This window comes from Onychomys torridus, chromosome 7 (genome assembly GCF_903995425.1).
Source record: "Onychomys torridus chromosome 7, mOncTor1.1, whole genome shotgun sequence".
NCBI lineage: Eukaryota > Metazoa > Chordata > Mammalia > Rodentia > Cricetidae > Onychomys > Onychomys torridus.
Window position 1 is genome coordinate 21,732,016 of NC_050449.1, and position 15,397 is coordinate 21,747,412.

The 15,397-nt window shown below is 43.2% G+C and overlaps 1 protein-coding gene across 1 annotated transcript in view; it reads left to right on the plus strand.

Moving 5' to 3' along the window:
- Ncapd3 (non-SMC condensin II complex subunit D3) overlaps positions 1–15,397 on the plus strand; it is a 76,290-nt gene that overhangs the window by 51,379 nt on the left and 9,514 nt on the right. Inside the window, exons 25-29 of the mRNA XM_036194331.1 lie at positions 10,395–10,532; positions 10,838–10,971; positions 11,184–11,380; positions 13,672–13,782; positions 15,202–15,384. Coding sequence (XP_036050224.1) covers positions 10,395–10,532; positions 10,838–10,971; positions 11,184–11,380; positions 13,672–13,782; positions 15,202–15,384 — 763 coding nt within the window. The remainder of the gene's footprint in view (positions 1–10,394; positions 10,533–10,837; positions 10,972–11,183; positions 11,381–13,671; positions 13,783–15,201; positions 15,385–15,397) is intronic.

Consider the following 15,397-nt stretch of genomic DNA (forward strand, 5'->3'; position numbering starts at 1 on the left):
AACCAAAACTAAGCAGACTGCTAACTAAATAATCTCAGCTCTGACTCCATCATTTGCTAACACTGCCTGCTCTCACTAAGGAGTAGTAAAGAACACTCTGCCTTGTCATTTAAACTGTATCGTATGGGAAGCATTAACTAGTGATTCTTCTAGTGATTTCTAGAGACAAAAGGCAGTTAGTTTTGACAAATCCACTTTTCTGTTAATTTCAGAAATTGTAAGGAAGAGATTCTAAGAATAAAAGAGTAAATGGCACAGTGTAAAATGCAGTATGCAGATTGCAAAGGCTCCTTGGAAATGGTTGTTTCTTGAGAATTAGAAAGGGGAAATATCGCTGTGCCATTCCTTAATTCCTGTCCTTGCATTTTTTTAAAAAAAGATTTATTTTCAAGAGGTTTGGAAATGCTCTGATAGGATTTGCTACTCCAGATTATGTTGTATGAATAATTATTTTTAAAGCAAATCTTCATGTGGAAAACAAGATGCTGAATGCCTCAACAAAAGCCACTATAGCAGGCGAAAGGTCTTTACAGAGTCATTAACTATAAATAGCTTATAAGAATGGCTCTCTCTGCTTCTAAATTTAGTCACCAATAATTTGGTCTGCTTTCCATAGAAGAATTTCTGTTGAGTTCTTTGGGTTTAATTTTCAAAGAGGAGTATTTCACATAACAAAGTAGCAGAAGGTTAACCTTCTAATTAATATTGACTAGAGCCAGAAGCAAAAAAACTGGGGTCACCAGCTTCTTCTTTGTGTAGTTGGGGAAGGGCTGAGATGGATGTACCATTCCTACCTGATTTTAATGTGCCCCTTAAGGCCCCCTGTGGCCAGTGGTCGACGTAGTCACACTGGCTCTGGTGGAAGTGTTCAGAATGCCTTCAGGTGATGAACCTAGGATGCAGTGTTTTCTGTTTAAGCTGTACCTCCATCTTTTCTCTCGTTTTTATCAGCTCCTATATAAGCATGTTTAAAACAGACAATAGATGCCGGGCGGTGGTGGTACACGCCTTTAATCCCAGCACTTGGGAGGCAGAGGCAGGTGGATCTCTGTGAGTTTGAGGCCAGACTGATGTACAGAGCGAGATCCAGGATAGGCACCAAAACTACACATAAAAACCAAAAAAAGAAAGAAAGAAAAAATGAAGCTCTAGATAAGTTTGACCCACAGTATATACACATGTTAAAATATCACATGGTACCCCATAAATATGTATAATGTATGTGTATTGGTTAAAAATAATACATTTCAGATAGTTGAAAAGAATATATTTAAAGAAGAGCATTAAGTCAGCGCATAACGTTTACATAGACAGTGTAAATCCAGATCCTCGGGGCATGGGTCAGAAGGAAATTTGGTCAGATAAAGAGATGTTATATATACACTGTGGTGAGACAATCAGCACATTTAGCATTTGATATTCTTTCCTTAAATCTCTCACTAAAATGTTTTTATTACATCTTATTTACTTATCATGTGTGGAGGTCAATGTACTTATCATGTGTGGAAGTCAGACACCTTGTAGGAGTTAGTTCTCGCCTTTTATCATGTGGGTCCCCGTGACTGACCTCAGATCATCAGGCTTGGTGGCAGGCCCTTTTACCCACTGGCCATCTCACCAACCCTAAATCTCTGCATTCTGGGTTTATTTAAACCATGGTCCAAATGTGGACAGGAGTTTCTTCTTTCAGAAAAGCTGATATCTACATAGCTAAGCCAGTGTCAGGCCAATTTGTTTATATTAAGTGGATTAGTTTCTCCATATGTTTCTGCCAAGTCAGAATTTACAGAGACTGAGAGACAGAGCCTATTGAATGTAATTTTGGTCCAGTTGGATTTCCTGAAGAGTCTGGCATGAGGAAATTAAGGAAGAAAAATGGGGGATGGACACTGAACCCAGGGCCTTATACATGTTATGTAAGTGTTCTACCACTGTGCTATATACCCCAGCACATCTTTAACAGGATTCACCTAAAACTTTATTTTGAGGCTACAAAATTATATGGCATATTTTCTCCTCTGACCACTAGGTGGTGGTCTTGTCCCATAGTCACAGGGTGATAGCCAAGTAATAAGCAGTCTGTTTAATAAACAGTTGCTGCAAAAATAAATCCAAACGAAGTGCCACTGAGAAAGAAAAGGTAGGAAAGCAAAAGTGACTTGGTTTGGGAGAAAATGAAACTCCACTCTGTAGAGAGCTCAGTGAAGCTGCAGAACAAATGGGATGGGATAGGGAGTCCCAAACAGCTGGAACGACAGACAAGAAACTCTGATTCAGTGCAGTGACCTAGTCCATGTCAAGGCCACAGAGTGGTGACATGGAATACGAATGTGGGGGAACCATGAAGGAAATATGGAAATGGCAGGTGTGGGTGACAGTTGGGTGCTTCTCTGTGAGCCTTGAAGACACCGGGCCATGACTTGGGATGGAGAGAAAACTAAGCTCCCAGACTGACAGAAAACAGATAGCTAGCAGAGGCCGCCATGCTGGACCAGCTGCGTGTCTGTTGCTATTACCTGTTGCCACCTCTCCCGTTCCTTGCCTTCACCTTCCTTGAGTCTGAAATTAAATTTCTTTGAACTTTTCAGCAGACCAACAAGAAAGTTAGACCCTTTTCTCCAGTATATCAGGATGAAACTTGATGTTGTAGTAGCCCTGTAGACGCAGCATGGAGCTTAGGTACTGTGCACTGACTGATTGCAGCTTCTCCTAACCAACATCTCTCAGTGGCAGCCTTCAGCCCTGGACATGCAGTGCAGCCAGGGCTCACGTGACAGGGAAATAAATGTGCATAGCTCCCAGTAGGGTACAGGCTAGTGTCTCACCATCAGTTACCCTGCTCATCAGCGTTCCCAGCCTAAACCCCAAGAAAATGCATGTCTGTCCTGGGATCAGGTTAAAGCAGCCCCTCCCTCCTGCTGATTTAACAGATTCATAATGCGAGTTCAGGTCTGAGGAGAAGGTCCTGGTGGACACGAGAACCACTGTGCTGTAGTAGATTAACCATAAAGAAGAGCACAGAGGGCAAATTCCTATTTTTCCTTTTATTATACAAAATTGTGTATGTTTCTGTATTTGAAAGTCATCCTAGACAGAACCAGAATCCTGTAGCCTTAGCTTCTAACCCATTTCCGTTTTCTTGTGACGCCCACCAACCTGTAGAAACACTCTACCAGGGACCCCACAGCCACCACAATTAGCAAACACACGGAGTGGGAACAGCAACCCAAGAATAGAGCTCCCACCCACACCCAACAAAGAGAAGAGAGATGTCTACACAACAGACACTTCAAACATCCTAACTCCAGATGCCCAGATCCCAGAGCAAAAACACAAACATGAATAGCTGAGCCAGTATGCCTCCTCCAGAAGCCGGCAAGCCTACTGCAGTAAGCTCTAAGAAAAGCAATTGAGCTGAAGCAGAACACAAGGACGTCAAAAGAGTAACTATGGATATGGTGTAGGACCTTCAAGAGGATATGAATAAATGCCTCAGTTAAGACTGTGAAAACACATGCAGTTGAGTGACATAGCGGAAACAATTCAAGACATGGAAATAGAATTTTACAAATAGTCACTTAAGACCTTCACAAACAAACAAATAAATAAATGGAAAAAGCCAGGCAGTGGTGGTGCGTGCCTTTAATCCCAGCACTCGGGAGACAGAGGCAGGTGGATCTCTGTGAGTTCAAGGCTAGCCTGGTCTACAAAGCGAGTTCTAGGAAAGGTGCAAAGCTACACAGAGAGACCCTGTCTCGAAACGCCCCCCCCCCCACAAAAAAAGGACCTGCTTCAAGTTCAAGGAGAAAGGCCAAGTCACAAATAAAGAGGGTCCTCAGGATATCCAACAGAAACCTCAGAGGTAAGCTTTACCAACAAATTAAAAGACACGGAAGGGAGAATCTCGGGTCTTGAAGACAAGGTAGAAGATAGGTCAATCAAAGAAAGTGTTATACTTGGGGGAAAAAAAAAATCCAGGTACAAAATATCCAGGAAGTCCAGGATTTTACAAAAAACCCAAATCTGTGAATGATAGGGGTAGAGGAAGTTGAAGAAACCTAACTCAAAGGCACAGAAAAAATTTTTAACAAAATTAAAGAAGAAATTTCCCCAGCTTAAAGGAGGTGCCTATCAAGGTACAAGAAGCATACAAACACCAAATAGAATGGACCAGAAAAGAAATTCTCCCCAACACATAATAAAATAAACACGTCCAGAGTTTCAGGGAAAATCAATGAAATAGAAACAAAACATAACAACAACAAAATCAATGAAATGAAGAGTTGTTTTTTGGGGGATTTTTTTGGTTTTGTTTGTTTGTTTGTTTGTTTTTGGTTTTCCAGGCAGGGTTTCTCTGTAGCTTTGCGCCTTTCCTGGATCTCACTCTGTAGCCCAGGCTGGCCTCGAACTCACAAAGATCCAACTGGCTCTGCCTCCCGAGTGCTGGGATTAAAGGCGTGCGCCGCCACCGCCGCCGCCGCCGCCGCCGCCGCCGCCGCCGCCGCCACCACCACCACCACCACCCGGCTTAAGAGTTGGTTCTTTGAGAAAATCAACAAGATTAACAAACCCTTAGCCAAATTAACCAAAAGATGGAGAGAGAAGGTCCATATTAATAAAATTAGAGCTGAAAAGGAAAATATTACAGCAGACACTGAGGAAATCCAGGGAATCCTAAGGATATATTTTAACAACCTTTGTTCCACCACACTGGAAAAGCTAAAAGAAATGAATCAGTTTCTTGATGTATATGGCCTAAATAAAGATGAAATAAACAGTTTAAACAGATCCATAACCCCTAGTGAAATAGCAGTAATTTAAAAATCTCTCAACACAAAAAAGCCCAGGGCCAATGGATTCAGTACAGAATTCTACCAGACCTTCAAAGAAGAACTAATGCTAATACTCCTGAAATTATTCTGCAAAATAGAAACTGAAAGAACACTACTACCTAATTTTAGCTACTATTAACCTGATACTCAAAACACACAGGTGTGTGTGTGTGTGTGTGTGTGTGTGTGTGTGTGTGTGTGTGTGTATCCCTTATGAACATAGATGCATAAATTTTCAGTAATTTCCAGAGATGCAGGAATGATTAAAAAATATAAGTCAATAAACATAACCCACCACGTAAAAAGACTGAGAGACAAAAACTACATGATCATCTCATTTGCTAAAGAAAAAGCCTTTGATAAAATCCAGTATCCCTTCATGATAAAAGTGTAGGAGAGGTTAGGAATACAAAGAACATGCCTCAACATAATAAAGACCATTTATAGCAGGCCATAGCCAGCATCATCCTAAACAGAGAGTAACTCTAAACATTTCCAATAAAATCAGGAACAAAAAAAAAAGGCTGTCTGTTCTGTCCATTCCTATTCGATATAATACTTGAAGTCTTAGCTAGAGCAGTAAGACAACTGAAGGAGATCAAAGGATACAAATAGGAAAGGAGGAAGTCAATGTATCCTTATTGCAGATATGATTTTATACATAAATATCCTCAGAGACTCCACTGGGAAACTTCTACGGCTGATAAACACTTCAGCAAAGTATTAGGATATGAATTTAATGTACAAAAATTAGTAGCCTTCCTGTTTACCAATGGCCGACTGAGAAAGAGAGCAAGGAAAGAGTACCTTTTACAGTAGCCTCAACCAATCAAGGTAAAGACTTGTATAATAAAAACTTTTGAAGACACAGAAGAAACAAATTGAAGACATCAGGAGGTGGAAAGATCTCCCATGCTCATGGACCAGGAATATTAATGTGAAATGGCCATCCTAAAGCCAGTCTACAAATTCAGTGCAATCCCCATCAAAACTTCAACACAATTCTTCTGAGAAAACTTAAAAAACGAAACAAAACATAAAATCTCCATGTCATATGGAAATACAAAAAACAGAGGATAGGCTCAATGTTCAATAATGAAGGAACTGTTAGTATCACCAGCCCAGATTTCAAATCGTATTACAGAGCAATAGTAATAAATAAAAGCATGGAGTTCGCTTAAAACCAGACACAGCAATCAGTGGAACCAAACTGAAGACAATTCCACATATCTGATTTTGATAAAGAAGCCAAAAATACATGCTGGAGAAAAGACAATATATTCAACATATGGTGCCATTGAAATTGCATGAGTGTATATAAAAGAATGAAAATAGATCCATATCTGTCTAACCTGCACAAAACTCAACTCCAAATGCATCAGAGACCTCAACAAGACCAAATACCCTGAATCTGATAGACAAGAAAGTGGGTAATGGGCTTGAACTCATTGACACAGGAAAGGACTTTCTGACCAGGACATAGGCATTAAAACTAACAATGAGCAAATGTGACCCTATGAAGCCGAAAAGCTTCTTTATGGCAAAGGATACATCATTCAAGCAAAATGACAGCATATGATAGAGGATTAGTGTCTAGAATATACAAAGAACAACAACAACAACAACAAAACCTGAGTATCAAAAAAGAAGTCTCACTTTTAAAATGGAGTACAGAACAAATCAAGAGAGTTCTCAAAAGATAAAACACAAATGGCAGAGAAACATAAGAAATGTTCAAAATTCTTAGCCATCAGAGAAATGCAAGTTAAAATTGCTTTGCGACTTCATCTTAGCGCAGTCAGAATGGCCAAGATCAAATGACAGCTGACGCTGGTGAGGATGTATGTAGGGAAAGGGGAATACTTATTCATTGCCGATGCGGGTGCAAACCGGTTTAGCCAATATGAAAGCCAAGGTGGAGGTTTCTTGGGAAGCTGAGAATTGTTCTACTTCAAGATCCAGCAATACCTTTCTTAGGCACATTCCCAAAAGACTGCAGAGATACTTACTCACACATGTTCATTGCTGCTCTATTTCTAATAGCCAGAAATTGGAAACACCCTAGATGTCTATCAAGTGATGAATCAATAATGAAACTGTGGTACATTTACACAATGGAATATCATTCAGCTGTTGAGAAAAATTAAAATAATAAAATATGAATTTGGCAGGTAAGTGGGTGGAGCTAGAAGCAATCATCCCAAGTGAGATTAACCCGGACCCAGAAAGGCAAATATAGTATGTTACCTCTTACATATGGCTGTTAGCTTTTAAGTTTTCAGTATGTTTGCTACCACCTGAATGACCACAGAGGTTAGGATGGCAAGGGAGCAAGGATGAGGGGATTTCCCAAAAAGGGGGAATAGAATATAGTACTGTGGAGAGAGTGTATGCATCAGTCCTGCGTCTGAAAGACACTGTTTCCTTGAAGTCATCCATGACTTCCGGCTCTTGCAAATTGGAATAGAAGAATTAACTGGGAAGAGGGATGAGAGAGTAGGATAAAGGAAGGAATTGAGGAGGAACAGCTAACACTGAAGGCCTTTTGGAAAGCCATATGGAAACCTACTGCTGTACAAGCTTCCTAAAATATACTCACATGAAAAGAAATGGAGCCCCCATACTATTGGGGAGACAATGCCCAAACTAGATAACTTATGCCAAGTAAAACCTGCAGTTCCAGGAATGGGTTACATCTTGTTGAGTCATTGGCTAGAGGGATCCCTTGGGCTTCCTTAAACATCACAGACTATTACCAAGGCTATTGATTGCTCATCACATCCTAATGGTAAGACCCTATTGCTAAGGACACTTCGAATTGTCACTAAGCATGGAAAAATCCAGCTGGTACTGAATTAGAAGTTTCACTTCTGCAGACCCACATTCATGGTACTAGAAGGTACTCTGCATGCTACCAGAGGAGAAAAGTAATCAATATCTGCTGTAGGATATCTTTTTGTATGCTGTGAATATGTGTTGCTCTGACTAATTGATGAAGAAAGCCATTTGGCCTATGGCAGAGCAGGATGGAGCCAGGCAGGAAAATCCATGGGAGACACAGTGAAAGGAGAAAGGAGAGGCAGAGAAGACGCCATCCCACCGTCCAGGGAGCAGCATGTAATGACGCATGGGTATTGCCATAGAACGCGTGGCAAAACATAGATTAATAGAAATGGGTTAATTTAAGTTATAAGAGCTAACTAGTAAGAAGCCTGAGCCATAGGCCATATAGTTTACTATTAATATTAAGGCTCTGAATGACTATTTTATAAGCAGCTGCAGGACCGCCGCGTGTGAGAGAGATTTGTCTAGACTGCACAGGGCTACAAATGTCATTCAGCTGTGAACCCTACAACCTACGGTGGCCTGCCTGCAAGATACACCGGTGTAGTAGTGGCACAAATGTTTTGGGAGTAGCTAATTACTTCTTTAAAAACTGGATTTGAGGCCCACTGCGTGAGATGGAACCCAAGAACCTGAGACTAGTTAAGCTAGTGGCCTGGGGAAGCTAATGCTGTTACTCTGCTAAAGGAAGATAGGGATAAAATGACTATATGACACAGTGCTGTACCCATAGACCATGCCCCACTCAACCCCCATCAGAGACGTTTGTTCTTGCAGTAGATGATGCTTAACACAGAGACCCACAACTGGACGGTGTGCAGAGAGTGAGAGGCTTGGGAATGCTCTCCTAGTACAGTCCTAACTGGGATGTCTTCATCAAACCCCACCCCCTCAAGGCTCAGGCTCTGTGAGGAAGAGGAGGGAGAAAGAGTGTCAGAGCCAGAGGTGGTGGGTGACTCCAAGGAAACAGTGTCTTCCACACACAACAGGACTGGTGCGCACATGAACTCACAGAGACTTGACAGCGTACACAAGAACTACATAGGTTCGAGTCCCACAGCATCCCAGCACTGAGAAGGGGAAGTGGACACAAAGTCCCAGCCTGAACCAACCATCTCTTGGCAATTGACACCTGCTGGGAGAGGGAAAATCAGTTTTCTTCAATGGAGTGTCACTGGGTATATCAACTGCGCTCCAGGGCAGGCCCCACAAAACAAACTCCATCTTCTGTTTTGTGGGCTTTTCTTTCATTTTTGTTAGTTTTTGTCGTACTATCTTACCATTTTTTAGACAGGCAGAAGTAATAACTTGAAGTTTGATGTTTGGTTGGTCGGGAACTAAGGATCCGCAGGAGTTGGGAGAGGGGAGTAACTGATCAAAATACATTTACGAAACAGTTATGTTGTGCTTGGCACCATTTTTCAAAACTGTTTTAATAATAAAAGTAATCCTGATACCTTATTTCCTAGGCAGTGCCTGATTGTCCTTTTCAGAATTTATAAAAACTAAGCTTTTTAGCATCATGGTTTCTGAGCTCCCTGTTCTAAATTTTAATTGATATGCATGATTCAAACTAGCTTGCTTCTCAGCCTGAGAAATATAACTAGGAGAAATCAGTTTCCAGCAAAGTCCTAATGCCTTCCAAAGCCAAGGGCAAAAATGACACTCATCCTTGTCTCTGCTCTCCAGGAGGGGCTGGCTAGTGCTCCTGGGGAGGTGGCAATCATGGCTGAGCTATACAGTGAAACTAAAACTCCATATTGACAAAGTGAACCTTAGCAAGCCCCACCTCACCTGGCTTGGCCCTGTAGCAAGTCTCAGTGTTTGCTCATTCACTCCTGTGATAACACAGAAATGGTCGGGTAGGCTGCAGTTGACAGTTTGGCTTTGGAAACCAGTAGAAGCTTGTATTTTGTTTTGGTGGTCCTAAGTGGTGTTTAGGAGAGTGCCTGGAACTTCTTGGTGGTTCCAAAGCTTGGTGACAGTCATTAATTCTCTGGAGAGTACTTGTCTTCCGAGCCTAAAGCATGAAGCTCTTATTACCACTGCTCTTATAGAAGGTTTCAGGTATTCAAATGGGGTTGTGTTCATTATTGTGGCCAGCAACTTGAAGTTGGAGTATAAAGACCATGTGTTCATTTTCGGGTAACCATTATCATTGCATTAGACCTGAGGACCCAGGCCTCTGCTTGAAGGAGTTTTAGGAAAGTTGGTTGTTGTTTTTTTTCTATTAGAAGAAGAGCTGGATAGTACCGTTTGATTTGAGTCTTGAAATAAAAGCAGATAGAGCAGAGTCAGGAGATGGTTCTGCAGGTTAAGAGCACTGCTTTTGCAGAGGACACAGTTCTGTTCCTCATCGGGTACCTCACAACGTGGAACTGCAGCTCCAGGGAATTCAAAGCCCTTTGCTGGCCTCCACAAGCTGGGCATCTGCAACATGTGGCCATACCCCTGCACACAATCATACACATAATTAAAAGTAATAAATCTTAGTAATAAGTAAAACCTGGCAGATAGAGAAAGCATTTCCGCAGCCCTTAGCTTTGAAATGAAATATTGAGCAAGGACAGACAAAGCGGGTAGCATTCTTCACTTGCTTTGAGCCGTTTGTTGAGATGTATTTCGAATTCTGTGCTTTGCTGTCTGGCAGAGTTCTTGGCGTATCTGTAGACTGACAGTGGGTAGTGAGTGGGTCTCCTTTGCCTCTCTCCTTGGCAGCCTTGGGGAGTTTTGCCTGGCTCACCTGTTGCTGAAGAGGAGCCCTACCATGTTTTTCCAGCACTTCATTGAGTGCATATTCCACTTCAACAGCTATGAGAAGCATGCGCAGTACAACAAGTTTTCCCAGTCAGAGAGGTGAGTGAGCTGCGGGGTGAGCACATCGCCATGTCTCGGGACGAGCTGTGGTCAGGCTCCAGAGGTGCTGGCTGCATCATGCAGAGGTAGACGCTGACACTTGTCTGCTGTCTGCTGCGGCGGTCGCTCGCTTCCTCAGCACGATGACAAAAGAAAGCTCAGTCACAATGATGGACTCCAGGGGTCATGTCTGGACGACACTGGAACCTTGTCAGTGTCCCTGTCACACAGCCGTGAGGGTGCTGTAGCTAGTCCTCGCCACCTGTCCCCACACCGTGCAGTGACCTTGTCCTGTTCTGCCACAGAGGGAAGCGGCTGTTTTTGCTAAAGGGGAAGACAAACAAGGAGAAGCGAATGAGAATCTACAAGTTCCTTCTTGAGCACTTCACAGACGAGCAGCGGTTCAATGTCACTTCCAAAATCTGCCTTAGTATTTTGGGTATGTCTGGTGTATTTGGGGCAAATGTGTCCTTAAAATGCTGATAGCATAACAGGTCTGTATGGAAGACACATCCTTTTTGTCCTTGTTAGCATCAGTTATGTCTCTTAGGACCCCATCCCCACCTCCCGTCACAGCGCAGACTTGCCCTAGTTCTGTGAATTCCCTCTCCCAAAGGCCTTCTCAGAAACCGCTCCCCTGTGCTCTCTCAGCATGCTTCACTGACGGCGTCTTGCCCCTGGACATGGAGGCCAGCGAGTTGCTCTCAGATACCTTTGACATCCTCAGCTCAAAGGAGATCAAGCTGTTGGCAATGAGAGCTCAAGCGTGCAAGGACCTGCTGGAGGAAGATGACATGGCTCTGGCAAATGTGGTCATGCAGGAAGCCCAGATGAAGATCATCTCACAGGTGTGTGCACACTCTGCTGCTCCAGTGGGGGTTGTGAACCTGAGTCCCAGAGCCGTTCTCACCAGTGGCTTTATGGGTGGTTGTCTCTGCCTCTAGCTACTACGGCTCCTTCCATGACTCTGAATGTGTGTCTACTTGCCTGCCTGGTGTGCCATGGTGTCTCACATTTACTAGCAGAACTGAATTAATCATTTCTCCTTGCTTGGTTTCTTCTCCCAGTCTTTCATAGGGAATGGAACAGTTATGTCCCAAAGGTCCCTTTTGAGAGAATTTGTGCTGCAGTCAAAAGCAGAACAGGAGTCTGGCATGCCAAGGATGTGTTTGGGTTAACCGAGAGTGTCAAATTAGAAAGAAATTCAGTGCCTGGGAAGGCCTGGTTACCACAGCCCTCAGCAGGCTCCATGGTCTTGTACCTAGCTTGAATGTCTGGTTTCTATTTCCCACCTGACCCTGGAGTCTTTTGATCCCAAAGGATTTTGATCACCTCCAGTTTTGCAGGAGATCTTTTCTCTTGCCTTTCTGATGGTTATTTCTCTAAGCCTGTGCCATTTCCTATCAGCACCCTTCCTTTGTCTGGTTCTTCTCTTACAGGACATGTACTACCCTGCTGTAGAGACAGTTTTTCTTAAGCACAGTTATTCTCTGCAAAATATATTGAAAATGGCTGTTAAGACAGCAAGGAACTTCTGGGGGGTGGGTTGCAAATGGTCTGTGCTATTGAACACTTAGTACTTTGTGAATGCTTGTGGAACTTTTCTCTTAAAATTGATAAATGTGGGGGCCGGAAAGAGGGCTCATCAGTTTGAGCACTTGCTGTTCAGTTCCCTGCACCTACGTGGTAACTCACATGGCCTTAACTCGGGTTCCAGGGAATATGACGCACGTCGGATTTCTGTGGGCTCCTGTATGCATGTGCTACACACACATGAACTCAGGCACACATACATACACAAAATAAATACTTGTTTTTTAAAAATCCGTAAATGTATCAGATATTACAGAATTTTAAGCTCCCTTGGTGGTATCCTGTCACCTTCTGGATAAACTCTGGATTCTCAAAGACATGGCAAACCGCCTGCCCTCACCTTGTTCCTTCCCTCTCCCAGAACCTCAGATGTGTTCTGTTCCTTGCCTGTGGCGCTAGTCCTTCTGCCTAAGTGCTCTCTCCACACAAACTGCCGCTGGGCCATCCTAATCTCCACCTGTGTAAAGCACCATCATAAAGAATCCTCCGGTGCACATTCTTGCCTGCTCGTCTTCCCCAGGTTTCCTTCCTCTGCCTCAGTCCCCTGGCTCCTGCAGTCGCCATCTCCTACCATTTGTCACAACACACACTGGTTTGGAAGCGATAAGAGGACAGAGAATATGCTTGACAATACCTGTGGAGTGCATTTAGACCACATTTAAGGAAGTTCCCAAACTGACCGTATATTCAGATGCATGTTTATTAGCTTGTGTGTTCCTTTACTTGTTATCCTGTTTCATGGACTCTGACCCAAAGCTTCAGGAAGGAGTGGTGTACATGTGAGAAACACTGTAAGCTGTAAATGAAAGACAGACTACATGTTAGCGTCAGAAGTCTTACATGTGTAGGGTATATAATGAATTGTTTTTAATTCTGAGATTTACTACACGGGATCTCGGTTACTGAGTATTTAAATCACATACTGTTTGTTTGTTTGTTATTGAAAATGATCTTACTGTGTGGCTCAGGTTGGTCTCAAACTCTTGATCTTCCATCCTCAGCCTTCTAAGTGCAGATACTCTGCGCGCCAGATCACCACACTAGTACATTACAGAGTTACATATGCACATAAAAAGGTACACACAAAACAAACAAACAAAACTGGCCATCCGAATGCTTACCCAACCAGAGATCATTGCCTTTTTGCACACAAAATGGTATGTGTCTCTTTGGTACTCAGCATGAACAGATTATCTTTCAAAAGGAAGGGTGTGGTGGTAGAGTTTGGCCAAGGGTCCATTGGGGTTGTGTGGAGAGTGGACCTTTTTGTCAAGTTCCTCATTGTATTTCTTACTTCCTGTTCTCACTTAGAACATGTAAGTAGTGTTAATATGCATTCTGCTGTACAAGCCTGCATGTGCTGTGGCACTGCTTACAGTCTGAGAACAAGCTGGACATACACCCCCTTCATTCCCAGTATCCTGGTCAAATGGCAGACAGGCCTCTTCAGTCTGCTAGATTTGCTGTACTTAAAGAAGTGGATCAAGGAAAAGATATTTTTCAGATGTGTGTGCGTCTAAAGCATGCTTTTGTTGTGTTCCTGCAGGTTCAAAAGAGGAATTTCATAGAGAATATTATTCCAATCATCACCTCCCTGAAGACTGTGCTGGAGAAAAACAAGATCCCTGCTTTGCGGGAACTCATGAACTACCTCAGGGTAAATGAGGAGCTTGCCCTGTGGGCTTTTCCTCCCCAGCCCCACTGCCCCAGGCTCATTGCTTAGTCTAGACAATGAATGAAAAGAACTCAGAATGCTAGGAAACCTAATCTGTGTAGAAACGTACCACCAAGCTGGCCTGTGAATGCCGAGGACTTTGAGGTACTGAAGCATTTGGCCAGAAGCACCACTGAGGTTGCTCCTGGTTCTCAGGCAACTGAGTTTTTAAAGCACACATTCCTGTTCTGAACCCCTATACCCTTCCTTGGGAATAAGTTCCATCTAAAAATCTTTTTAACCAAAGCTGAGGACAGGACACTATCCTAGTCCATCCTGTAAGGACAAGATGGAAATTGGTCGGCACGCCTAATGTTGGGTGTTTGCTTTTATGGGCAAGAAGTCATGGGCCTTTGGCAGGATCATGCACACAGGGATGGGGTGTTACCTTGAGGCAACTCCTGTTTCTGAGCTGTCTGTAAAGCAGGGGACCATGAGAAGGTGCCCTAGCAAAGCTGGAATGTGTTTGCCTACAGAACAGACCTAAGTAAGGCCACAGGACTTTAACCAAAACAAATTCAAAAAAAAATGTAGTTGCCCTTGTCCAAGGATTACCTGGGTACTTCTCATAGCCCATGATTATATTCTTATTCACTACTGGAGTAGGGTGCTCCTGACTTTAATTTAGCAGCTTTTTCTTTGTTCTTATTTGTTTTTCTTAATTTAAAAACAAAAAACAAAAACACCTTGGGGCTGGCAGGATGGCTCAGCAGACAAAGGTGCTTGCTGTCAAGTTCAGTCCCAGAACTCATATGGTAGAAGGGAGAACAGCCACCAGTAAGTTTTCCTCTGACTTAAAATGTTTCTTTGAAAACTTGGAAAACTCTCCTTAAAGGGCTGCAGCAAAATTACACTGAATATAACTTTTCACAAACTTTGTACTCTAGGGAAGACCAGCTGGGAAAGATGTGCTCACTTTATGGAGAACATGAGAATTGTCTTTTTGTTGTTGTGGCATACATACCCCTTTCCCTCCCTCCTGGGCACCAGTGGATAAAGTTGATGTGGACGTGAGCCGCTTCCAGGCTGCACCACTTCTGTGACCTGCACAGGGACCTTTCCCGTCAAGAACATGGCAGCTAGACAGGAAGCTTCCTGAGAGACCACAACTGTTAGCTAATGACCCTGGTCACCTGCTTATGTGGTCAGTGTTTCCTCAGAAAATGCCCTTGTGCTTAGAAACCTGTCAGTTGGTGTAATGGGGGCTGATAGTTTACTGTTGCTGTGAAGATAAGGTTTGCTGTGTAGCTTGAGCTTGCCTGGAACTCAGGGTCCTCCGGTCTCACCTGCCCTGCACCACACCAGAGAAGACCTCACTGTTTTATCAAGAAGGTACTAAAGGATGCTCTGGGTCTGTTTCAGGAGGTGATGCAGGACTACCGAGATGAAATCAAAGATTTCTTCGCAGTTGACAAACAGCTGGCCTCTGAACTTGAGTATGACATGAAGAAGTACAATGAACAGTTAGCCCAAGAGCAAGCTCTGACAGAATATGCTGACGTGAGCAGAGTGGCTGAAGGCGGTGACAGAGCACAGGCTGGGCAGGTAGGAGAGGCCA